The 25,310-nt window shown below is 39.6% G+C and overlaps 1 protein-coding gene and 1 non-coding gene across 18 annotated transcripts in view; both read right to left on the minus strand.

The window, feature by feature from the left end:
• The window catches only part of FANCC (FA complementation group C), a 218,440-nt gene that overhangs the window by 64,393 nt on the left and 128,737 nt on the right, over window positions 1–25,310 (minus strand). For all 17 annotated transcript variants that reach the window (XM_019033559.4, XM_055349974.2, XM_063696582.1 and 14 more), the window contains 2 exons: window positions 8,632–8,742; window positions 7,675–7,739 (listed from right to left, as the gene is read on the minus strand). In XM_019033559.4, the coding sequence (XP_018889104.1) occupies window positions 7,675–7,739; window positions 8,632–8,742 (176 nt within the window). The remainder of the gene's footprint in view (window positions 1–7,674; window positions 7,740–8,631; window positions 8,743–25,310) is intronic.
• On the minus strand, window positions 9,086–9,189 carry LOC115935913 (small nucleolar RNA U13). Its single transcript, XR_004071504.1, has one exon. It is a non-coding gene; the product is annotated as a small nucleolar RNA U13 (small nucleolar RNA).

Genomic DNA, 25,310 nt, shown 5'->3' on the forward strand with positions numbered 1-25,310 from the left:
TACTTGGGGTACTTTGAGATTCTATATACATTAAAGGATTCTTTTTCTATTTCTGTAAAAAATAAAATAAAAACCAAACACCACTGACATTTTGACAGAAATAACACTGGAACCTGAAGATTGCTTTGGGTAGTATGGGCATTTAAAATACTAAGTATAGGCTGGGTGCAGTGGCTTACACCTGTAATCCCAGAACTTTGGGAGGCCAAGGCAAGTGGATCACCTGAGGTCAGGAGTTCGAGACCAGCATGACCAACACAGAAAAAGCCCATCTCTACTAAAAATACAAAATCATCTGGGCATGGTGGCGTGCACCTGTAATCCCATCTACTCGGGAGGCTGAGGCAGGAGAATTGCTTGAATCCAGGAGGCGGAGGTTAAAGTGAGCCGAGATTGCGCCATCGCAGGCCAGCCTGGGCAACAAGAGCGAAACTCCATCTCAAAACAAAAATAAACAAACAAACAAACCCCAAAAAAACCATACCCATCTATGAACATGGGATATCTTTTTATTTATTTATGTCTTATTTAATTTATTTTAGCAATGTATAGCTTTCACCGTGCAAATCTTTCACCTCCTTAGTTGCTTATTCCTAAATATTTTATTCTTTTTGGTGCTATTGTAAGCAGGATTGTTTTTAAACTTCCTTTTTGGGTTGTTCTTATTAATGTACAGAAATGCAACTGGTTTTGTGTGTTGATTTTGTATACTGCAACTTTGTTGAATTAGCTTATTAGTTCTAACAATTTTTTTGCGTGAAATCTTTTAGGATTATTAACATATAAAATCATGTCATCTGTGAATAGAGACAATTTTATTCCTTCCTTTCCAGTTTGGATGGAAAGAATTTGGAGCATCTGTTGACCTTTATTTCTTTTTCTTGCCCAATTCCTCTGACAAGGACTTCTGATACTATATTAAATACAAGTGGTAAGAGAGGATGAAGATATCCTTGCCTTGTTCCTGATCTCAGAGGGAAAACATTCCCCTTTTCACCACTGAGTATGATGTTAGCTATGGATTTTTCAAATATGGCCTTTATTACTTTACTACATTGAGGTCATTTCCTTCTATTCCTAATTTGTTTAATGTTTTACCATAAGTGAGTGTTGAGTTTTGTCATATGCTATTTCTGCATTAAGATGATCCATGTGGTTTTTGTTCATCATTTTATTAATGTGGTGCATTATAGTGATTTTTGAATGTTGAGCCATCCTTGTATTCAAGGAATAATTTTCATTCAGTCATGGTGTTTATACATATCTTTTTAACGTATTGTTGAATTCCCTTTTTGCTGAGAATCCTTCCATCATGATTCACGAAGGATATTAATCTGTTTTCTTGTAGTTTCACTGCCTGATTTTCGTGTCAGGGTAATGCTTGCTCACAAAGTGAGTTTGGAAATGTCCCCTCTTCTTCAATATTTTGGAAGACTTTAAGAAAGACTGGTGTTAATTCTTCTTTAAATGTCTGATAGAATTCTCCAGTGAAGCCATCTGGTGCTGGTTTTTTTCTTTGTTGGAAGGTTCTGAATAACCAATTCAATCTCTTTACTAGTTGTAGGTCTGTTCAGATGTTTTTATTTCTTCATTATTCAGTCGTGTAGGCTGTATATTTTTAGACATTTATTTATTCTAGGTTATTCAATTTGTTGGTATATAATTGTTCATAGTAGTCTCAATCTTTTTAATTTTTGTGGCATCAGTTTTAATTTCTATTCTTTGATTCCTGATTTTTGCTATTAAGTCTTCTCTTTTTTTTTCTTAGTCTAAGGAATTGTCAATTTTGCTGATCTTTACAAAAACCCAACTCTTAGTTTTTTCTTCTATTCTCTATTTTATTTACTTCTGTTCTAATCTTTATTAGTCTCTCCCTTCTAACTTTAGGTTTAGTTTGTTCTTTTTCTAGTTGCTTGAGGTGTAAAGTTAGGTTTCTGATTTGAGATCCTTCTTATTTTCTTTTTTTTTCTTCCTTCAAAAGCATGTACACTTTCTTCTTTTTTAATGTAGGCATTTACCACTATAAACTTCCTGCTTAGAACTGCTTTTGCTGCATCCCATAGGTTGTGATATGTTGGGTTTCATTTTCATTTGTCTCAAGTTATTTTCTGTGTTTCTTCTAATTTGTTCTTTGACTCACTGGTTGTTTAAGAGTGGGTTAATTTCCACATATTTGTGAATTTTCCAATTTTCTTTTTGTTACTGATTTCTATTCCCTTGTGGTCAGAAAAAATAGTTACTATGATTTCAGTCTTCGTAAATTTGTTAAGACTTGTTCTGTGGCCTAACATGTGGTCTTTCCTACAGAATGTTCTATATGTGCTTGAGAAGAGTGTATATTCTGCTGTTATTGGGTAGAATGTTCTCTATATGTCTATTAGGTCCAATTGGCCCACAGCATTATTCAAGTTCTATTTTTTTATTGGTCTTCAGTCTGGTTAATCAATCTGTTATTAAAAGTGGGGTGGTGAAATCTATTATTATTGTGTTACTGTCTCTTTCTCCCTTCAATTCTATTGGTATCTGCTTCATATATTTGGATGCTCTGTTAAGTGCATATATTATTGTAATTGTTGTATCTCCCTGAATTGACACTGTTATTATTATATAATCTTTTTCTTTGTCTCTTTTGATAGTTTGATATAAGTATGGCTATGCCTGCTCTATTTTGGTTGCCATTTGCATGATATCTATTTTTCCATCTTTTCATTTTCAGCCTATGTATCTCAAGTGAGTCTCTTGTAGCTAGAATATAGTTGGATCTTGTTTTCTGATCTGTTTTGCTACTCCATGTCTTTTGAATGGGGTGTTTAATTCATGTTCACCTAAAGTAATTACTGATAGAGAAGGACTTGCTATTGCCATTTTGTTGTTTTCCATGTACCTAGTAGTTATTCTGTTCACGATTTTCTCTTATTCCCTTCCTTTGGGTTTCATTGATTTTTTTCATAGTGACATGCTTTCCTTCTCATTTTCCATTGTGCATCTCCTACAGGTATTTTCTTGTTGTTACCATGGGCATTACATTAAACATCTTAGAGTTATAACAACCTAACGAGATAACTTCAATCACATACTAAAACTCTACTCATTTACACTTCCCTCCCCAGTTTATGTTATCAATATCACAAATTACATCCTTTTCTATTTTGTATCTATCAACATAGTTTAATAGTTATTTTTACACTTTTATCTTTTAAGTTCTACACCAGAATTAAAAAGTGATTTATGTACACTCAGCCCTCTATATCTATGGGTTCTGTATCCATGGATTCAACTAAATCATGGATCAAAAATATAGTATTTGCAGGATGTAGAACCCAAAGATTGAACGTTTGTATCTGTAAGTTCCATACAGTTTACTGTGGGACTGGAGCATCTATAGATTTTGGTATGTGTGGGAAGTCCTGGAACCAATCCTCTCTGGATACCAAGGGACAACTGTACTACACAACACAGTATTATAAGATTTTGTGTTTGTCTGTATATTTACATTTACCAGAAGGCTTTATATTTTTGCATGCTTTCATGTTGCTAATATTCTTTCATTTCAACTTGAAGGACTCCCTTTAGCAATTCTTGTAAGGCAGGTCTAGTGGTGATGAACTCCTTCAGCTTTTGTTTATCTGGGAATGTCTTTTTTTCTTCATTTTTTGAAGGATGATTTAGCCCAGATGCAGTATTCTTGATTGGAAGGGTTTTTTGTTTTGTTTTGCTTCCTCCCTGGCTCTTTGAATGTATCATCCCACTCCTTTCTGGCCTGTAATACTTCTGCTGAGAAATCCACTGATAATCTTCTGGAACCTTCCTTGTACATGACAAGTCACTTTTTTCTTGCTGCTTTCAAGATTATGTCTTTAACTTCTGACAATTCGATTTTTGTGTATGTTGTTGTAGGCCTCTTTGGGTTCATTCTTTGGAGTCTGCTGAGCTTCTGAAATTAGGATATCCAACTCCTTCCTAATATTTGGGAAGTTTTCACCATTATTTCTTCAAATAAGTTCTCTGCCCCTTTCTCTCTTATTCTAGGACTCCCAAAATGTGTGTATTGTTCCATTTGATGTTGTTCCCAAGTGTCTTAGGCTTTCTTGACTTTCCTTCATTCTTTTTTCTTTTTGTTTCTCTGACTTAATAATTTCAAATGATTTGTGTTTAAGTTTTCTGACCCTTTCTTCTGTTTGATCAAGTCTACTGCTGAACCCCTCTAGTAAGTTTTTCAATTCACTTATTGTGGTTCTTTAGCTCCAGAATATCTGTTTGGTTCTTTTCTAGTTTCCATCTCTTTGTTGATATTCTCATTTTGCTCACGTATTGTTTTCCTGATTTCATTTAGTTGTTTATCTGTGTTCTCTTGTAGTGCCTTGAGATCCCTTAAGACAATTATTTCTAATATTTTGTCAGGTAATGCACAGATCTCTGTTTCTTTAGGGTCTGTTTCTGTAGATTTATTTTCATCCTTTGATTATGCCACATTTCCCTGGTTTACTTTGTGTCTTGTTATTTTTGTTGTATTTTGTACATTTAAAGAAACATCTACTTCTCTCAGTCTTTATCGACTGACATGGTACAAAGGAAGGCTTTCACCAGTGGACCCGGCTGGAGATTCTGGAGGTCCCTCAAACCTTTTCCAGGGATATATCTTCTCTGGGCTTATGCATGTGATTTCCAAATTAGAGGGCTTTACTGGTTTTTCAAGAGCTCCTAATCTTCCCCTCCCTCTAGTGTCCGTTTGTGGTATTGCAGATTCTCCAGTGCTGCAACAAGCTGCTGAGCTCTCTTGTTCCAAACTACGCCATTTCTCTGTCAGTGCTGTGAGTCAGGCAAGACAGATACCAGTCCCTCTAGTAGGCCCCTGAGAAGCCAGAGGCTTCTCTTCCCCTCCCAAAGAACAGGTCATGAGCTAAGTGCTTTCTCCCAATTCTGTTGAGCTATGCCAGCCTCCATCGGCAGCACTGTCAATTCTCTGGTGCTACCACAAACCACTAAGCTTTCTTTTGTTCTCCATGGCCCCAAGGCATCAAAAGTAGTCTTCCTTTATCCGCAGTTTTACTTTTTGTAGTTTGAGCTAGCCATGGTCACCCGTGGTCCAAAAATATTAAATGAAAAAATTCCAGAAATAATTCAAAGGTTTTAAATTGTGCACTGTTTTGTTCGAGATTGCACCTTGCTCTGTTGCCCAGGCTGGAGTGCAGTGATGCAATCTCAGCTCACTGCAACCTCCACCTCCCAGGTTCATGTGATTCTCCTGCCTCAGCCTCCCGAGTAGCTGGGACTACAGGCATAAGCCACCACGCCCAGCTAATTTGTATTTTTAGTAGAGATGCGGTTTTGACATGTTGGCCAGGCTCGTCTTGAACTCCTGAAATCGGGTGATCCACCTACTTCAGCCTCCCAAAGTGCTGGGATTAAAGGCACGTGCCACCGCACCTGGCCTAAAGTGTGTACTGTTCTGAGTAGCATGATGAAATCTCATGCTGTCCCACTCTGTCCCATCTGGAACATGAATCATCCCTTTACCCAGGGTATCCATAATATATACACTACCTGCTCGTTAGTCACTTAGTAGCCATACTGGTTGTCAGATCAACTGTCACAGTATCACTGTGCTTGTGTTCAAGTAACCCTTATTTTATTAATACTTAATAATGACCTCAAAGTCCAAGAGCACTGGGGCTGGCAATTTGGATATGCCACAGAGAAGTTGTAAAGTGCTTTCTTTAAATGAAAAGGTGAAAGTTTTCAACTTAATAAGGAAAGAAAAAAATCATATCCTGAGGTTGCTGAGATCTATAGTAAAAACAAATCATCTATCTGTGAAATTGTAAAGAAGGAAAAAAATTTCTGTTAGTTTTGTCGTTGCATCTCACATGGCAAAAATTACAGCCATCATATATGATAAGTGCTTAGTTAAGATGGAAAAGACATTAAAGTTGTGAGTGGAATACAGAAATGTGTTATGATTGGTGGCAATCAGGTTTGGTACTATCCACAGTTTCAGACATCCACTGGGTGTCTTGAAATATATTCCCTATAGATAAGGAGGGATTACTGTATGCGATTTCCTCATCAGTGCTCCCAGTCAGTAGAGACAGAAATCAGTTCCTCAGTCTGCTCCCTAAAAAGTGAGAATGTTGGATGCACATTCCACTCTTCTTTTTCCCTCCCAAGGGAGAGAAGCCACAAGCTGGGTTTTTCCTACCAATCTCACCAAGCTGCCAGACCTGGAAAAGGGCTATCACAGTTGACATGAAACAGATTGTTTAATCAATTTCAATGTGGCTATTCTAGACTTTGAGCTTGCCTGCAGTACTGTGACTTCTTAATTGGTTCTGTAGTTCTCACTATAATTTTTTGGGATGTATGCTGTAGTTAAGTCAATGTCTCTACTGGAAAATTAGGTCTAGGACTTCCTATTCTGCCATCTTGCTGATGTCATTCCTGAAGAACGTCTTTAATGTTATTATTAATTCAGTTTTCATCTTCTAGTAATGACCTGCTTATATTCCTTGCTCATTTCTATAATGGAGTGTTTGCCTCTTTATGATTTATTTTTGCAAGTCATTTCTATATTTTGCATTCTGATCCTTTGTTTCTATTTGTTAACAGATTTTAAAAATTATTTTGTTTATTGTCAGCTGCTTTTTAAAAAATCAACTGTGATGCATATTTTGGGAGTTTGGTGTAGGGAGTACATACACACTGCACTGACTGATTTTTAAGGTCTTTTTAAATAAATTTATAATTACATAATTCAAAAGATCCATCAGTCAACATTCACCTCACAACCAAATCCAAGTCTTTATCTGACATGTAAATAAATAAATCTAAACACTCTCCATGTCTCCTATGGTTCTTCTTACATTGCCAAATCCAACATAATGAAGATTATCTCCAATGTTTTCCTCTAATAATTATATAGTTTAAGGGTTAGGTGCAAAGGATTCCTAAAGGTTGAGGACAAAGACAATTTCTGATAGAGCCTGAATTAGCAATAGCTTTACAAAAAAAAAAAAAAAAAAATTACCAAGTCCCTCAGTCCCAGATTCTCTTGGTTAATGATATGTCAAAAATGAAATGCCCACCAATGAAAACTGAGATTCTTTTACAGAGTGAAGAAACATTTGTAATGTGATTAATTGCCTTTTAATTTGTCTGAATCTCTTTGATTTGTTTAGTCTAGATTTTGGAATATCATGTTTCTTAAAATAGGGCATATGTTCACATCAAATGTTGCCTTGTAAATATCGTGTGTGTGTGTGTGTGTGTGTATGTGTGTGTTGGCAGCAGAAGGCAGAGCCAGGGCAGGCTAGTGTGAGAGCACACACTTGCATCTGTGTACATTCTCCTCTTGCAGAGTGAGCAATCCCAGGGTAAAACTAAGTACTGCTCTTTCTTTTATGCTCCCTACTGTGTATGTAGGGCTTTCTACCTAATGGGCCCACAAAAGACATTGTATGATTTACTTACTGCTCTGTGAGAGTTGAGAAAATAGTGATTTTTAAAAGAGTTTGAAAAAACTCACCAATTTGCTATGTATTCCACTAAAATAATCTTTCTATATAAAATACAACCATAACTGAACATCCATTTCCTATGAATTATAAAATTTTCCTCTCATAACCAAACTGATACATTTTGAAACGTAAGAAGAAGGATGTTTAGTTTAACACCTACCGCCTTTGAGTGTTAAATCCACTAAGATGATTCTCTCTGAGTTCAGACGCTAATGATAAAACCATCTGTAAAACAAAATCAGTTGCAGGTTAACTCACGCTGCAAACAGGATTACATCAGTTCTATTTTTCTTGGTGTGAGTGATATTTCCGTTGAGATTCCCCCAACCCCCATCTTCTCATGTTTTACTCCGTCAGAGTGAAAAGGAAGCAGTGCCATGTCACATTTACTAATAACTGGGATTTTATGTTTAATGTCTATAATTCTGCATTCCTATTTAAGCAATGAACAATAGACAGGTCATTAATTTCCTAAGAATTAAAACCAAATCCATTTAAAGAAAAGTTAGTTTGCTTCTTCATGTAAAATTCAGTTCATTTGAAAAAAAAAAAAAGTTGTTATTGTACAAAGCTTCCAAAACACCAGAATGGTTAACAAACATTAAAAAATCTCATAACATTTTTTAGAAGAGTTACATCAAGATTGTAAGTTAAAATTTCTCACATTTGGCTATAATTTAAGCCAGAAGAAAACAAAGCTTTAATATTAAGAGGTAAATATGTAAAACTATGTACTGAATTTTCTGTTTTGCTTTAACAGAAAATTCCAATCAGGTTATTTGAAATACAAGATTCTTTCAACAGTACAAGACTGTGTTTATAATAGCTAACAACAGCTCTTCTCCCAAACATCTCTGAGTGAATAAGTGAGATGTGTCCCTAGAAAGAGAGGCTGATTGGTTGGTTTAGGAAAACCCTTCCTGGTTTCCTTCTTTCTCATAACTTCCCATCTCACATTTCTTCCGTACATGGCCATAAGTCTGCCCGAGGTAAGAAGAGATAAACAAAGAAAAGTTAAACATCTCTTCTGGAGGACTGAAATATTTCCATTTACTCTTTTTGCTGATGGCACATTCAGCATTAAACATTTCAAAAGTGATAAATTTTAAATACTCACATTTTTAAGCAAACCAGGATAGTAATCTATAGGTGCATACCCAAGACCTTGAGTGAAAAGAGCAACTTCTTTATCAAATCTGAGTGCTGAAAGTATATGAGATAATACACCCTAAAAAACATAAACAGAAAAAGTTAACTTCTTTAAAAGTAAATACAAGTGCCTTTTATGTACAATGCCTACAATTTATTTGTACATGGGGGTGGTCTCTATGAAACAAAAAAATCTGTCAAAGTACCCAATTTACTTTGATTCAAAGTGTAAAAGAGAAATGTTAATATTAAAGTTAACACATTAAAAAGAAGTCAATTTAAACAAATATTAGCAGTGAAACAAAAATATATATCATCAATGAGCAGTGCTTTACCTATATTAAGAATGGAATCTTTATTGTTTTTAAACTCAGTAAAATATGTTTAACAGAGATGATAATTTTTCTTTGCTTTTTTTTTGAGGTCAGATGGGTAACCTGCCGATGTCATACAAGGTTCAAGGGTGGCACATTGCACACATGTGCGTGAAACACCCAATCATCACGCTCATGAACTACAAAAGGATCCAGATATTAGAATTTAATATAAGATAGAGAACACATCACAAATCAGTAGGGAAAGGACAGATTATGTAATAAATGGTGCCTCAAAAACTATTTGTAAAAAGAAAAAAAGATTCTCACCAGGTACTACTCATCAAAATATACTCCAGTTTAATGTAAATCAAAGAGATAAATGTAAAAATGAAATAATACACAAGAAGAAAACATGAACATTTTTCAAGTATCTGAATGAGAAAGAACTCTGAGAACTGAAAATCCTGGGAGTAAATCATCAGGGAAGAGGCTTGGCTGTGCTCAATAAAAATAAAATCTTGTGTTTACCAGAAAAATAATATGAGCACAAACTAAGAAGAATGTTAACAACAAACAGTACAGATTCTATGTTATCAAATTAATGTACAAAATATACGACAAACACTAAGAGCATAACAATGAATATGAATAGATAATTCATAAGAGAAAATACAAATAGCTAAGAAACACATAAACGAATGTTCATCCTCCATAATCAAAAAGGGTAGGGTAAAACACCTGTATGGCACTTTCACTTAATGAATTCAAGTTTTTTACAGACATGAATAGCTAATGCTGTATGGGGTTCTATGAAACATGTACTCTGTGTGAGCTCCTGGAGGAATAGAAATAGGGTCTTCCATACAGAGTGCAGTTGTGAATGGCACCGAGGCGCCCAAAGTGTGAGCAGAGGCAACGCAGCCCAGAACCCATCATGAAGCTTGGACTTCCAGGGTGTGTCTGCCTAGAGGTTTGTCACCTGAACAAAGACCAATTATGGGCTAACAGAGGCCCTGCCTTATAGAAAGCAACTTGAAAAAAATATATTAAATGTCTTCAAAATATTCAGAACCTTTGATATATGTGGCATACATTTAAGGAAATAAATGCAAATATGATGACAGGAACTATGCTCGAAGATGTTCACTGTAGTGGTTATTTCTCATATAGTAAAAATTGTCTAACAGCAGAGAATGATTAATATGCTTATATAGTGGCTCACTGTAAGCCACTAAAATGTTTACAAAGGGGTCAGGCACGGTGGCTCACACCTATAATCACAGCACTTTGGAAGGCCGAGACGGGCAGATCACTTGAGCCCAGGAGTTCGAGACTAGCCTGGGCAACACAGAGAAACCCCACCTCTATAAAAAATACAAAAAAATTAGCTGGGCATGGTGGTGCACATCTGTGGTCCCAGCTACTCAGGAGGCTGAGGCAGGAGGATCACTCGAGCTCCAGAAATTGAGGCTCTGCACTCCAGGCTGGGAGTTGAGAGTGAGACCCTGTCTCCAAGGAAAAGAAAAGTTTATGAATAATTTTAATAGTATTTCAAATGGTTATATTATACTACTAAATGAAGAAAGATGTAAAATGTTATACTCAGAAATGATCTCATCAATATAAAAATAATCCATAAATGAGAATGGAAAAACAATGGAAGAAAATATCACTGTCTTAGTCTGTGCTGCTATGGCAAAGTACCTCAGACTGGGTCACTTATAAGAGCAGAACTTTATGTCTCAGTTCTGGAGGCTGGAAAGTCCAGAACCAAGGAGCTGGCAGGTTCAGTGTTTGCTGAAGGCTTCCAAGGTGATGCCCTGTTGCTGTGCCCTCTAGAGGAAATGGACACTATGAATGCTGTGTCTTCACATGGTGAAAGGGACAGAAGGGCAAAAAGGGCCCAGGGCACTCTCTTCCACCTCTTATAAAATCACCAATCTCATTCATGAGAGCTCTGCCCTCATGACTTAATCACCCCCAAAGCCCCTCTTAATATTATCACATGGGTGATTAAGTTTCAACACATGAATTTTAGGGGATATATTTAGATCACAGCTATCACCAAATGTTAGCAGTTTCTAGGGTGGTGCTAGAGACCCATAATAGTACCACCCTAGAGACTGCTAACATTTATATTAACATTATATATATATATTTTTCTTCTTCTTCTTTCTACTTAAGTACAATTTCCTAGCCTTCCATACATGTATGTGCTTCTTTTACTACCAGGAAAAATATTTTTTGAAAAAGTTTTATTTGGAAATATTTGATCTTTAAAAAAGTCCTATACTGCATTTTGTGATAACACATTACAAGATAAAATGAATTTGCATCTGTGCATATAAATGTATGTATGTAACTTCATACACAAATACTTGGAGATGACAGTCTAATCCAGGGTGGAGGCTAAGGGTGCCTCAGTGATGGGCAGGCAGGCTCCACAGACCCGGGACGACAAGCATGTGGCACACATACCAGTGACACTCTGGGTGGTTACCATTATCACGGTGGTCATTTCAATTTCATCATAAAGTATCTCGCACATCCAAAAAGATACAAAATATTATGTCAAATTCCACAAACCTTCAAGCTTAATCAGTAAACATTAGAAATACAGAAGAAGCCTTCTATGCCCTCTGCCCTTCCCCATCATGATTCAACAGCCCTACCCCTGGGGGAAACTCTACCCTGAATCTGGGATGCATCCTTTTGTGCAGATCATATACTTTCTCCCTGTGAGCTCAGACCTGCCTCCGTATCCTTAAAAGAGAATCCAGGCAACACTCCTAAGTCATGTAAGTGGAAACCTGCCATTTCTACATGACATCCTATCTACAGTTTTCAAATTAGAATTGCAAGTTAACAAAGTAGCTTTAAAACATTACTACTCAGTAGAAGACGTTCATGATTAATAAAAATAACAACAACAAAAAACCCCCAGTAATATGTACTACATGATTTACAAAAAAATGAATCCACTGGAAAGGGGTAAAAACAGGAACCTTACAGAGTTAGAGAGTTAGAGTGAACCTTGCTTAAGGTAGAGAGAAGGATGGGGCTACTTGCTTGTTATTGTTTTTTCCCTCTTTCAGTTCAAATCTGCCGCAAATACAGAAAGCAAATAGGAGCTGACCATAGCCCCAAGAGAGTTCGTCTCCATGTTGGTGGTGTTCTCTTCCAACACCAAGTGCAATCTGGGAGAGAGAGGGAGCAGCCATGGCTGGGTGGGCAGAGTCAGGGAGCTCAGGTACAAGCCAGCGTGCCATCTGTGGAAGTGCTTACTGCCAGCTGTGCTTACTGCTGGACTCCACTGAACTTGCGAAGGCAGAGGGTGGGGCCTGCACAGCAGGGAGAGCACTTGGTGCTCTTAGCAAGCCAGGATGGAGCCTGAATCCCCAGTGGGGTGCAGTGCAGGTGTTCTGGGAAAAGGGAAAGCCCGGCCAGGTCTGGCCAGCCATATGTCAAATCCACGCGGAGGTGTCCAAGTCAGACCCAGGCAGAGAAGGGAGGACTTGGTTTGGAAAGTAGGTGGGCTCCAAGTCGGCAGCAGTCTGGGTTTGCATAGAGCAGGTCAGTCTGATGCTAGGTGAGGGGAGGGCAGTGTCAGAAGAATGCAACCTTCTGCTCAGAAACCAGACTTTTGCATTCTATTTAACACTTATTTAAAGCATTTACTACACACCAGGGGCTGTTCTAAGCCAATTACAAATAGCAACTCATTTAATCCTCACAGCCTATGGGTAGGTACTGTTACTGAATCTGGGTTAAAGAGGAGGAAATCAAGACAGTTTAAGCAGCCTGCCCAAGGCTAGTTATTTACTCTATGGCCAAACCTTATAATGAACCTCCCTGTATCCACTGTCCATGAGACTGTTGGGATAGTTTTTAACAATGCAAATCTGAATGCTCTCAGTCTGAGACCCTTACAGCTTCCAGTTACTCTTACTGTGAAGCCCAAACTTCTCAAAGTGAAGCAGCCTGGCTCACCAGCACACCCCACACCCGCCACCAGGCTTGACTTCTCCTTACTAGCCTGTTTGCGACCCTGGAGGGCCACAGGCTTTTTGGGCCATCAGGACTTTAGTATGTCCAATCCCCTCTGCCTGGGGAGCTCTCCTATGCCCCTCACTTGTGAGAATTGACTTCTTGAAGGAATTCTAGCAATTGTGACAACCACAATTTACCAAGCGCTTACAATGTGTGAGGCACTATGTTCTCTAAGTATGGCATCTCACTGAACATCCCAGGCTCAGTTTTTAATCAAATTCAATTCAGCAAAGTTTCAATTAAGCCACCCATAAACAGGTGGCTACTGTTACTATATATCACAATCCACCCTTAAAAAATTAGAGCGCAAGGCGCTACAAACCTGGTTGAGATGGAAAGTAATGTAGTATGCAATTGAAGGAAACCAGTTTTGAGCAGTAACAGCTAAGGGTCAGTTAAGATTGTAGATGTTAAACAAAACCATGCCCAGGCTTTCCCCTAACCCACAGCCTCCCAGAAGCACTCACACCCTGGGCCTGGGACCAGCTCACGGAGGGTGACTTCCCAATACTGCATGAGCTCCGTCTTGACATTTGATAGATTCAGAGGGTGAGATGAGAGATTGTAAATAATTCTTAAGTAACGTTTAAAATAGCCACAAATAGTTCCCTAGATATTACAGTCATGTATCACTTAGCAACCGGGATACATTCTGAGAAATGCTTCGTTAGGCAGTTTCTTTGCATGCAAACATCACAGAGTGTACTTACATGAACCCAGATGGCTCAGCCTGCTGCACACCTAGGCTACATGGGAGAGCCTATTGCTCCTGGGCTACAAACCTGTGCAGCATGGGACTGTACAGAATACTGTAACATTGTGATCTAAACCTATGAACACTGAAAAAATGGTACACCTGTATAGGACACTTCCCATGAATGGAGCCTGAAGAACTGGAAGTTGCTCTGGGTGAGTAAATGGGGAGCGAATGTGAAGGCCGAAGACATGACTCTGCACCACTGTAGACTTTACAGACACTGTACACTTAGGCTACACTAAATTCATAAAAACATGTTTCTTTCTTCAGCAATAAACTATTCTTAGCTTACCGCAACTTTCAAATTTGATAAATCTTTTATTTTTGTTGAACTTTTGGACTATTACAATCAATGCTTTGCCTAAAACACATTGTACGGCGGTACAAAAATATCTTCTTTCACTATATCCTTACATCATAAGCTTTTCTATTTTAATTTTTTAATTTTTTTTTACTTCTTAAACTTTTTTGTTAAAAACTGAGGCACACTGCCACCCAGACACTTGTCCTGGTCACTTCAACCCCTGGCTCACTGTTGTGCCGGTGTGAATGCAAACCCCGCTCTCTGGCTGCCAAGCATGCATGTGTCCAGGACAGCAAATCAAGCATTCAAGCTCCAGGCAAGAGGTCTTCTCAGGTTCCCAAACAGGCTTTCCAGAATTTCCCCAAGACACTGAGACTGAGCCCCTTCAAGGCCTTGCTGCCAAAGAGAATCAGAGAGGGGATCGGGGAGCCGTTCAGACTCTCCAGCCCAAGCTTGCCAGTGCACAGCTCAACACAAATTTGTAAACTTTCTTAAAACATTATAAGATTATTTTTTGCTTTTTTTTTTTTTTTAAGCTCATCAACTATCATTAGTGTTAGTGTATTTGATGTGTGGACCAAGACAATTCTTCCAATGTAGCCCAGGAAAGTCAAAAGATTGGACACCCTCTTCTGTAGCGAAAATGGACTTGTACCCAAAGAGGCAACTCACTGTCCACAAGGACACCATCCCAGATGCTGAGCATCAACCTCCTGCCTCCCTGGAACAGACCTTATCTGAATCCCATCAAAGCCCACATTGTCCTCCAGCCTCTAACGTCCAGACATGTGCCAGAATAGGCCCTCAGAACTGTCTTGATGAGATGGGACAAGGGGTGGTGGAGATCCAGGTTCAGAATGGCTGCCTTATCCCTCACTTCTGAGAGGTCTGTACCTGCTGGTTGGAGCCCTCACTCCTTAGGAGGCTTGGTCCATGTCCCAGGAAGTGCCCCCTAAAACGACCTTCCGGTCTCTTCCTCCTCTGAGGGGAGCACCCTGGAATGAGTCCCTCTGTGCTAAGGAACACGACCTCCATTCGCACAACCAGGCTGACTGGCGCCCTGATGCCCGGAGGCAGGAAGAGACGCAGGATCCAGCTTGTGTCTGTGCATCTGTGTTTCTCCAGCTGTGGTGCCTGTGCAAAGAGTGGAACCCCAAAGAACACTGGGTGGTCAACACACAGACACAGCACCCAATACAAGTATGTAAGTTTAAGCTGAATAACAATGTCATATAAAAATGTTATTTCATTTTATAAGAAAATTGAGTTAAATTTTGTAAGGGCGTTAAAATATAATTTTAATAGGAAGCTATGAAAATTATCTACACTTGGTGTACAAATGACTGAATTTTGGGTAACTCTGTAAAAGCCACTTATGGGTGTAAAGAGGGGTCTGTCACTTACTTTATAAGACATCGACTTGCAAATCTGTGGTGTTTTTAACCAGTGCCCTCTGGTGATACTAACATTTCTTAGCCTGAAGGAGCATTTCCATGGAAACCATAATAGAGATTTCGCTAACTTTGGATTAAAATAATTATAAAATTGCTTGGTTGGTTTATGCTCTTGTTAACCAAATGCTCCTACAGATAGCATATTGCACATGTGTTTTGATGTGTTCTTTCATCTAAGGTCAATTTCCCTTAGTTTATTCATCAAATTTTATTTACTTTAGATAAAAGAGACCTTGTAGTTAGCATGTGCTCTATGAATCTGTACTTTGTTAGAAATACAAACTCTCAGACAAAACCCTGACCTATTTTATCAAAATCTGACCTATTTCATTAAAATCTGGATTTAAAATAATATTTCCAGGTGATTCACATGCACATTAATGATTGTTACTAGCTCTGTCACCCAGGCTGGAGTGCAATGGCACAATCTTAGCTCACTGCAACCTCTGCCTCCTGGGTTCAAGTGATTCTCCTGCCTCAGCCTCCGGAGTAGCTGGGATTACAGGTGTGCACCACCACGCCCAGCTAATTTTTGTGTATTTAGTGGAGATAAGGATTCACCATGTTGGCCAGGCTGGTCTCGAACTCCTGGCCTCAAGTGATCTGCCCACCTCAGCCTCCCAAAGTGCTAGAATTACAGGTGTGAGCCACCATGCCCAGCTGGTATTCTGTTCTTAAGAGGATAAAAAGTTATATGGGTGTACTGATTTGTCAAAAAGGTACAATAAAGATTATACATTTCAATGCACATATATCTTATCTTATAAAAATAAAAAAATAAAGGGATGGGGAATGAGCTGAAGTATAGATGAAGCAGAAATAGCACATGATGAGTAGTTGTTGAGGCTGAATGTCAGGTCTATTACACCATTTTGTTTATTTTGTATATGTTTAAAATGTTCTGTAATAAAACACTTGTCTAAAAAGACAAAGTTTATCCATAACATTAGCTCTTAAGATTTTGGCTACCTTTGGAGAGGAAGAAGGAAGAAAGTGGATGTCAGAAGCATGAACAAGGCTGATTCTATCTTGTGGTTACAAAAATGTATTTGCCTTGTAATAATTCACTGAACTTTATCTTAATGCTTTGTGCATGTACTTCTGTATGCATATTATGTATCAATAAAAATTTAAATATTAAAGAGAAAAACTGAAGCACACACACATTAGCTGAGGCCTACACAGGGTCAGGTAATTAGTATCACTGTCTTCTACCTCCACATCTTGTCCCACTGGAAGGTCTTCAGGGGCAATAACAATAACATATGTGGAGCTATCATCTCCTGTAATAACAATGTCTTCTTCTGGAATGAATCCCTCCTGAAGGACCTGCCTAAAGCTGTCTTACAGTTAACTTTTTTTTTTTTTTTTTTTTTTTACAGGGTATTGCTCTGCTCTGTCACCCAGGCTAGCAATCACAGTTCGCTGCAACTTTCAACTCGTGGGTTCAAGCAATCTTCCCACCTCAGCCTCTCAAGTAGCTGAGACTGAATAAGATGAGGCTTATTTTTTAAATTTAATTTTATTTTTTGTAGAGGCAGGGTCTCCGTATGTCACTCAGGCTGGTCTCAAACTCCTGGCCTAAAGTGATCCTTCTGCCTTGGTCTCCCAAAGCACTGGGATTATAGGCATGAGCCACCACATCTGGCCAACTCTTTTTTTTTTTAAAATAAGTAGTACACTCTAAAATAACAAAAGTATAGTATGTTAAATACATAAACCAATAACATAGCCATTTATTATTATCAAGTAATTATGTACTATATATAATTGTATGTGTTATCCTTTCCTATGACTAGCAGCACAGGATGTTCGTTTACCTAGAATCACCACAAACATGTGAACAATGTGTTATACTACATTATAACACCTATGATGTCCCTAGGTCACAGACACTTTTCAGCTCCATTATAATCTTATGAGACCACCATTGTACATGCAGGCTGTTGTTGATCAACATGTCATTATAAGGCACATGACTAAACTTCCAATGTCTGCATTGCACGAGCTGACTTTAACATATAATGTCCTGGAAAAATGAAAATGTAGTATCTCACTTATCTGCAAGGGATACACTCCAAGACCCTCAGTGGATGCCGGAAACCTTGAATGTACCCAACCTTTCTCTCTCCTCTATATATACACATATACACACACACACACACACACACACACACACACACACACACACATACACATTGTGTGTGTGTGTGTGTATATATATATATATATAAAACAAAATTACATATTTTAATTTACGTCTTTTTTCCATAATTCTGTAATATAAGTGGCTATGAAGTGCCACAAGAGTTTTTTCCCTGAATAAAATAAGTGTTAAGTCCTAGAAACAACATACACAGGCCAGTATATGGTTACGTAGTTTTCAAACAGACACCTCAAACTTTGGTCCTCTAAATTTTTATTTTATAGTAAACTTAAATATTGATGAGCATTTCTCATTGCTAAGAATAATTTTTTTTTACCGCCACCTAGTGGTAAATAGTCTAAACACAAAACCATTAAAGATTAGGCATTGGCTCTTGGACAAAAATAAATTCCTATAGTCATATAATAATAGGTTCTTTCTCAAATGCTGGCAGAGCGATCTTGGAGATCCTTTACTCTAACTCCCTCAGTCTACTAATGAAGCACTGAGTTTCTAAATATACAAATCAGTATTTAAGAAAAGGATGTGGATATAAATGAACAGGTTCAGACATAAAGATGTACAGATTTTATCATCCTGACCATTGATATAAAATCTTTCATGAGTAGAAAGTATGGGAACTAAGATGGCTGTACCTAAAATGATTTTAAGCCCAATTTCGATTCATGTAAAAGAATGAAACTCTGCTCATGTGTGAAAAGCCACTGAATGTGCTTAGATCATGCGAGTGAACTTTGCTAAGAAGGGGAGTTTTAAATAAAGCAGAGGGAAATCCACTGCCCTTGCTTTTGGGTGCTGTTAGTTGTCCTTGCCTCACTGTATCTGCTCCCTCGTGTAACAGGCAGCACATTCACAGGCAGGTTAGGAAAGCTGGAGCAATGGGTTGTGGCCTGGAACATGGTCTGGGTGTGGAAGAAGGGTTGTGGGTTTTGCTCAGGCAAAGGGCTAGGAGAGCGAAACTGTGGTCAGTATTCTCAAACTAAGACAGAGCACGTATATTATGCTTCTCTAAACAATTTCTTCATCTGATCATTAAAGTCTTTTAGAATTTCCACCACTTTGCTCTCCATGGCATATCTCTTTATACAAAATATACAAAAAAAAAAAAAACAAGGTGTTGGCCAGGCGTGGTGGCTCACGCCTGTAATCCCAGTACTTTGGGAGGCCGAGGTGGGCGGATCACAAGGTCAGGAGATCGAGACCATCCTGGCTAACATGGTGAAACCCCGTCTCTACTAAAAATACAAAAAATTAGCTGGGCATGGTGGCGGGTGCCTTTAGTCCCAGCTACTCGGGAGGCCAAGGCAGGAGAATGGCGTGAACCCAGGAGGCAGAGCTTGCAGTTAGCCAAGAACGCGCTACTGCACTCCAGCCTGGGAGATAGAGCAAGACTCCATCTCCAAGTAAAACGTGCTTATAAATAGGGATCCCTTATTTATTCATTCAACAAACACAGGTTGAGGATGATCTGCTTTCAAGCCACTCTCCTGGGACCACTGGGGTGAGAAGCCCTGCAGCCTGGTGAAGGGTGCTGCAGGTGGGAATAGCCATCACGTGAGCCAGCTTGCTGAGTGCTGGAATGACTCTTGGTGAGGCAGCCGCTGTGGGAACAGAGCAAGGAGAGATGAGTTCCAACTGCTGGGTTTTGGGGTGCTCCCAAAGACAATGGCATCTGAGCTGATTCTGAGGGCTGGGGAAGAAGACAAAGTGCAGGAGGGAGAGGCAAGGGGAAGACAGAAAGAATGCATGTGTGATGTGGCTGGGACAGGGGAAGGTGACTGGGGAAGGAGTAGAGAAAAAAGGTGGGAAAACCTCTCCTGTCACCCCCTAAGGCTCCCGGCCCCCACTCCAGCCTGCCCCTACATGGCCTCAGCCCGCCTGGGCAAACTCACTTCCCCTGCCTTTCTCTTTCATCCCTGTGACTTAGTGACATCAGACTCCTGGCTGGTCACCAAATTCACCCAGCCCCTTCCCACCTCCAGACCTTTTCCTTCTTCTGAGAAACCCAACAACCTCCCCGCCCCCATCTCTAGCTGCCAAAATCATACCCATCTTTCAAAATTCACCTTTCTCTAGGATTCCTGTTCTAGTTCTTGACTGGGCAAGATGTTGTTCTGGAGTCTCTGTGGTTCCTCCCTTGTGTTTCTCTCCCTGCACCTTCCAAGGTCACCTTGCAGTGTAATGGTGAGCCTGCTCTCCTCTGTCCACTGTTAGCATGCAGGCGCTCCACGGCAGGCACTGCCTCGCTGTCCTTCACATTCCTAGCACAGCTGTGGGCCACACAATAGTCATTCAATAAAGACCAGCTGAGTCAAAACCAAGAGCACAGATTGCTCTCTTACAGCTAGTGAAGAACCTAATCGCTGCAGGATTCCCTTGTGACCTTGTTATAGGAGAACACAACAAGTTTTCTTTTTCACAATTTGCTTTCCTAAGTTGCAGGTCATAAAATACCCACAGAATACTGGGAAAACATGACATCGTTATGTGCTTTTACTTCAAAGACATTAACTCATGTTGGTAACACTGACCAGAACCTGCACACCGATGAGGATGTACTTTCATTGGCTACGGTGTTGCTTTGGTGCCACTCAGCTTGCAGTAACCTTCGGGTGCTGGGATTAGAACATCCAGGACGGACAGGAAAAGCAGAAGCAAAGGATCATCTTTGCTGAAAGGGGTCCTGAGAAATTCAACCTCAGCTGTATTTAAATAGAAGTTATAATGCATATCTACATATTTAAAAACATGTTTTTCCTGCAAACCTGGTTAGTAAAAGAAAGCTTTTGTTAGTTCCATCTGATACACTCAATTATTTTTGGCCCACCAAAATGTATTTCTCAGGTATAACTCGGTGTGTTTAACCTTCTCTTTCCTCAAACCAGTCTATTCAGTCCTGGGCCTGTGGCCATGCTACCATGTCGAATACCTGGAGGGCTCTCTGACCATGACCATATAAAATACTTGTGCCCAAATGCTGAATTAGTTGCTTCTCCCCCCCTTTTTTTAATGTAAACATTAAAAAAATTTAATGTAATTAAATGAATTTTATTTATTTACATAATTATGGCATTATATGTAAACATCTAGGAAAGCATTTATGTTATTATACTGGAATTATTTACTTAATATCAAAATGCCCAAATTGACTAAATTACCTGCAAGTGACTTGTATTTTTCTAAATTAAATACCATGGTGAAAATTGGCCAATTTTCTTACAACACAATTTTAAATTATCACTTCCCCCTGCAAACAAAGACAAACTAGAAATTAAAACAACTCATAAGCGCCACCTACATTTACTTCACTAAAAAAAGGAAAGAAATGTCCTCTATAGAGTAACATGGACCACCACTCCCCGGCAAAGCATTACATGACAAGACAGCAAAGAAGATTCGTGTTACAAAACTGTTAAAAATACATGTGAAAGGTCTGCATAAAGGAAGACCTTGGATCTTAGCAAGAAAAATTCAATGTCACAAAGATGTCAGTTCTCTGGCATAGAAACTCAATGCAGTACCAGCAACAATTCCAAATAGGGTTTTTGGTGGAACTTCAGAAGCTTTTCCAAAATTCACATGGAGAAGCAAGGGGCCAAGAACAGCACATGCTAAGGGAAAGAAGAAAATTATAGAAATAAACAGGCAGCATCATTCTGTTTATATAAAGTTCAAAAGCAGGCACTAAAGGAGATATGGTTCACAGATACACACACGAGTGGTAGACGTGCAAATCCCTCCAATCACCTCTGGCTGAACGTCCTAAAGGTACCAAGTACAGTAAAGCGAATCAGATACTTCCCACTATCCTATTCTGTGCCTGTTAGTCTGAAGCCACCTATAATACTGAGATGTCTCAGGAACAAAATATTCTTGTAACATGGTTTCACTGATAACTCTTAAAATCTGAAATCCTTAATATCTGAAATGATAAAGAATTTCTTTCCATATTATGACATACAGTGCATACCCACTGGCTGGTGATAAAACTATTATAGAAATAAGATATAAATTGCTCGAAAAGGTATTTGGAATTTTGTAAGATAAAAAGTATTTCAGTCTCCTATTTCTTTGTAACTTACAAATTCAGAATTAAAAGATATTCCAACATGCAAATAGCACTCTTCATATTAGAATAATCTACAATCGAAATACAGAAGTCAGTCCTAAATTAAAGGTATGGTTTTACTTTTAATTCTTTCTGAAAATCAGGCATGTTTAAGTTAATTTAAAATTTGTTGAGAAAAAAGGAGTCATTATCTTTATTATATATATTCATGTTAATGCATCCTTTAGCGAAGTAATAATGAATGGTTGGATTTCTTTAGGCATGAAGACAGTCTAAGCTTAGGGCCTAGACCTTATTTCCTTCCAACACAAAAATGGCAGTCTGAGTAAATTAACCTAAGCAGTGACACAGGAAACAAACCATGCCCAATTCCCAACCTCGAACCCAACAACTTGTTTCCAACAGTTAATGGTCTTCCTTATCACTCTTATTAGGGCACGACAGATTCCATCTAACAGATCTGCAATTACCATAGTTCCTTTTCTTTTAATCCAGTATTTAAACTGTTCAATGATTTCCACTTTCACAGAATCCATATCTACCTAAGCCTAAGTGGACAAAGTATAATTCAGCGAACAACTCCCATCTGCAGGAAAACTAACCATATAAAACATGTTTTTGGAAACACTTGTCCCCATTACATGGTTAGGAAGCAAAATTCACAAGTAGTCACTGACAATTATGCCTCTTTCATAAACCACACTTTGAGATGTATAAAAGTATTGCTAATTTCAAGTCAGAGAAGAAGCCAAGTCTAATTAATTTTTTCCTCAGAAAATCTGAAATCTTACCATATGTTTAAAATGGACTTATTATTCAGCACTTTTTTGTTTTTGTTTTTTAGGAGATGGGCCCTCAGTATGTTGCCCAGGCTGCTCTGGAGCTCCTGAGCTCAAGGGCAATGTTCACACCTCTGCCTCTCAAGTATGCACTCTGTGGGTGGGGCCCTAGAATCTGCTTCTCCAACAGGAGCACAACTCACCCCACTGCACCAAAGGTTGGTGTTGATAAACTACATATTGGTCAAGCGCCTTAATAATGCTGTTGAAACACCATTAAGATAAGTAGGTTTAAACTGATCACATTTTCTCAGTGTTGCCACCATTGACATTTTGGGCCTGACAATTCCTTGTTGCAGGGGCCTGACCTGTGCATTCCCGCCTTCTACCCCCTCAATGCCAGGAGCCCCCTCACAAGTTGTGACAACCACACATGTCCCCAGACATTGCTCAAATCCCCTCGGCAGCAAAACTGCCTCAGCTGAGCAGCTCTTCTTTAAACACACACCCATTTTTAGAACTGAGTTTGGATTACCGTTTTTGAACATTCATCTTGTCTTTGGGATAGACAGATATTGGCAATATAAAGGAGACTTGTGTGGCTGCTACAGAAACAGTCCAGGAGTTACTGTCATGTGAAGAAAGCAAGTCACAGAGTAAGAGTCAGTATAATTCCACCTATGTGAAAACAAACATAAAACAAAGTTATTTTCATATATAAAGGCAAAGAAGACTACAAGAATCTGCACAGCCCACTGATATCAGGTTACTTCTGAGGAGGCTTTTGAGGTTAGGCGGAGACTGCTGTGCTTGGACTGTTGGATTTTTTTTTTTTTTTTTTTTTTGAGAAAGAGTCTCACTCTGTGGCCCAGGATGGAGTGCAGTGGCGTGATCTCAGCTCATAGCAACCTCTGCCTCCTGGGTTCAAGAGATTCTCCTGCCTCAGCCTCCTGAGTAGCTGGGATTACAGGCATGCACCATCACGCCTGGCTAATTTTTGTATTTTCAGTAGAAACGGAGTTTCACCACATGGTCTCAAACTCCTTACCTCAAGTGCCTTGACCTCCCAAAGTGCTGGGATTACAGGTGCGAGTCACCGTGCCTGGCCTTAGGATAATTTTTAAAAATGGTGTTAGGTCTCCTCAGTTTTCAATTCCATAAAATGTAGATGATAAAACTGACTTTGAGGAAGTTCACAGAAGTGAGTGAGGCACATGCATGGGAAGCAGCGAGCATTACGCGCTCCCAGCACGTCTCCCATCTGATGCTGCTGTATCTGAAGTCGCAGTTCGGATGAGCATGGAGTATAATCCGAGAGCTGCGTAACCCCAGTTCCTGGGTTCTGGATACCTCTAACCTTCTCCCTTCTCCCTCTTCACGGTCACGGCCAAGGCCCACCTCCTGCCCTCTGGCTCATCTCCAATGCCTGCTCCTGCATACACTCACCTGACGATATCATCTCTAGGTCTGCCACAAATGTATGCAGAGGCCCAGGAGGAGCCAAGACTGAAAACCGGAGGGCCTGAGTCAGCGTTTCTCAGGATGTGATGTGCAGAGACCTCAATCTGAATTATCCTGCAGACCACCTTGGTCCCACCCAGCCCACTGAATCCAAACCTCTGGGGGTGGGGCCCTAGAATCTGCTTCTCCAACAGGACGAACACCCCCTTTCCACTGCACTGTAAAGTCTGGGGCTCACCAGCCACAGACCTGACTATAGCTCAAATGCCATGTGTCTTTATCTCCTGTGCACTAGGGAAAGAACAAGGAGAGGACAGCATAGGGGGAAGCCCAGGTCATCCTGTGACCTCCCCACCTCTGCTGGAGTGACCCCTTCCTCTGGTTCAAAATCTCCAACAACAGGGTGCAGACATGCCCTAGACCACCGTGTGTGGTGAGATTACTTGAGGACCTGAGGTAGAACGCTTTCAGGATGGAAACGTCTCAAGACTTGGAGTCAGACCCATTTAGGTTCAATGAGTAGTTCTGCCTCTCAGTGAAGAAACTCACTTACTGTCACTACACATCAGTGTCTTCATTTTGAAATGCAGAAAATAATACCTCTCAAGGTGAGGAGGACTGAAAGAAACCATGCATGTAAATCACCCGGCTAGAGATCTGGCTCATAGTAGGTGCGAAATAAATGTTAGTTTCCATGGTTCAGCGCCAGGGCTGTTTCTCTGACACAAGCCAAATGTCTAGAACCTATCCTAATTAGGGGGAGAAAGAGGTCTTTAATGTCTTCTGTTTCATCATTCTGTTTGCCTACACAGCAAGCATTTATCACTGCCAATACTGAACTGAACTCTTTTCTATCTCCCACAAGAGATGCAATCTTCACTGTCTCTTCCTGGGGTTCTTCCCAGGCTCCCAGGAAGGCAGGTGTCACGCCACTACTGCCACAGCTTCAGGAGGCACACAGCGCGTGGGTTAATGCAGCCTGCTCCATGAAAAGCTCCCACTGGCTCTTGCCACTGCCTCCAAGCACAACTTCATACTGAAAACATCACACCCCAGCACCATCATTGCCCCTAGGGAGAAGACACAAGAAGTCAGAAGGAACCACAAGCCTACAACTCACACTGCTTGGTCCCATAAAGAAGGTCAGGAGTTCCTAGAAGGGAGAAATTTCCGTCCAGTGAAAAGCAAAATATTTGCTTTCCTTGGTACATATTGCTCCTGTCCATAATTTCAAATCTTCCTACTCAGTAAACCTTATCATCCTTCAGTGGTGGTCACATGGCAGTCCG

This window comes from Gorilla gorilla, chromosome 13 (genome assembly GCF_029281585.2).
Source record: "Gorilla gorilla gorilla isolate KB3781 chromosome 13, NHGRI_mGorGor1-v2.1_pri, whole genome shotgun sequence".
NCBI classification, from domain to species: Eukaryota; Metazoa; Chordata; class Mammalia; order Primates; family Hominidae; genus Gorilla; species Gorilla gorilla.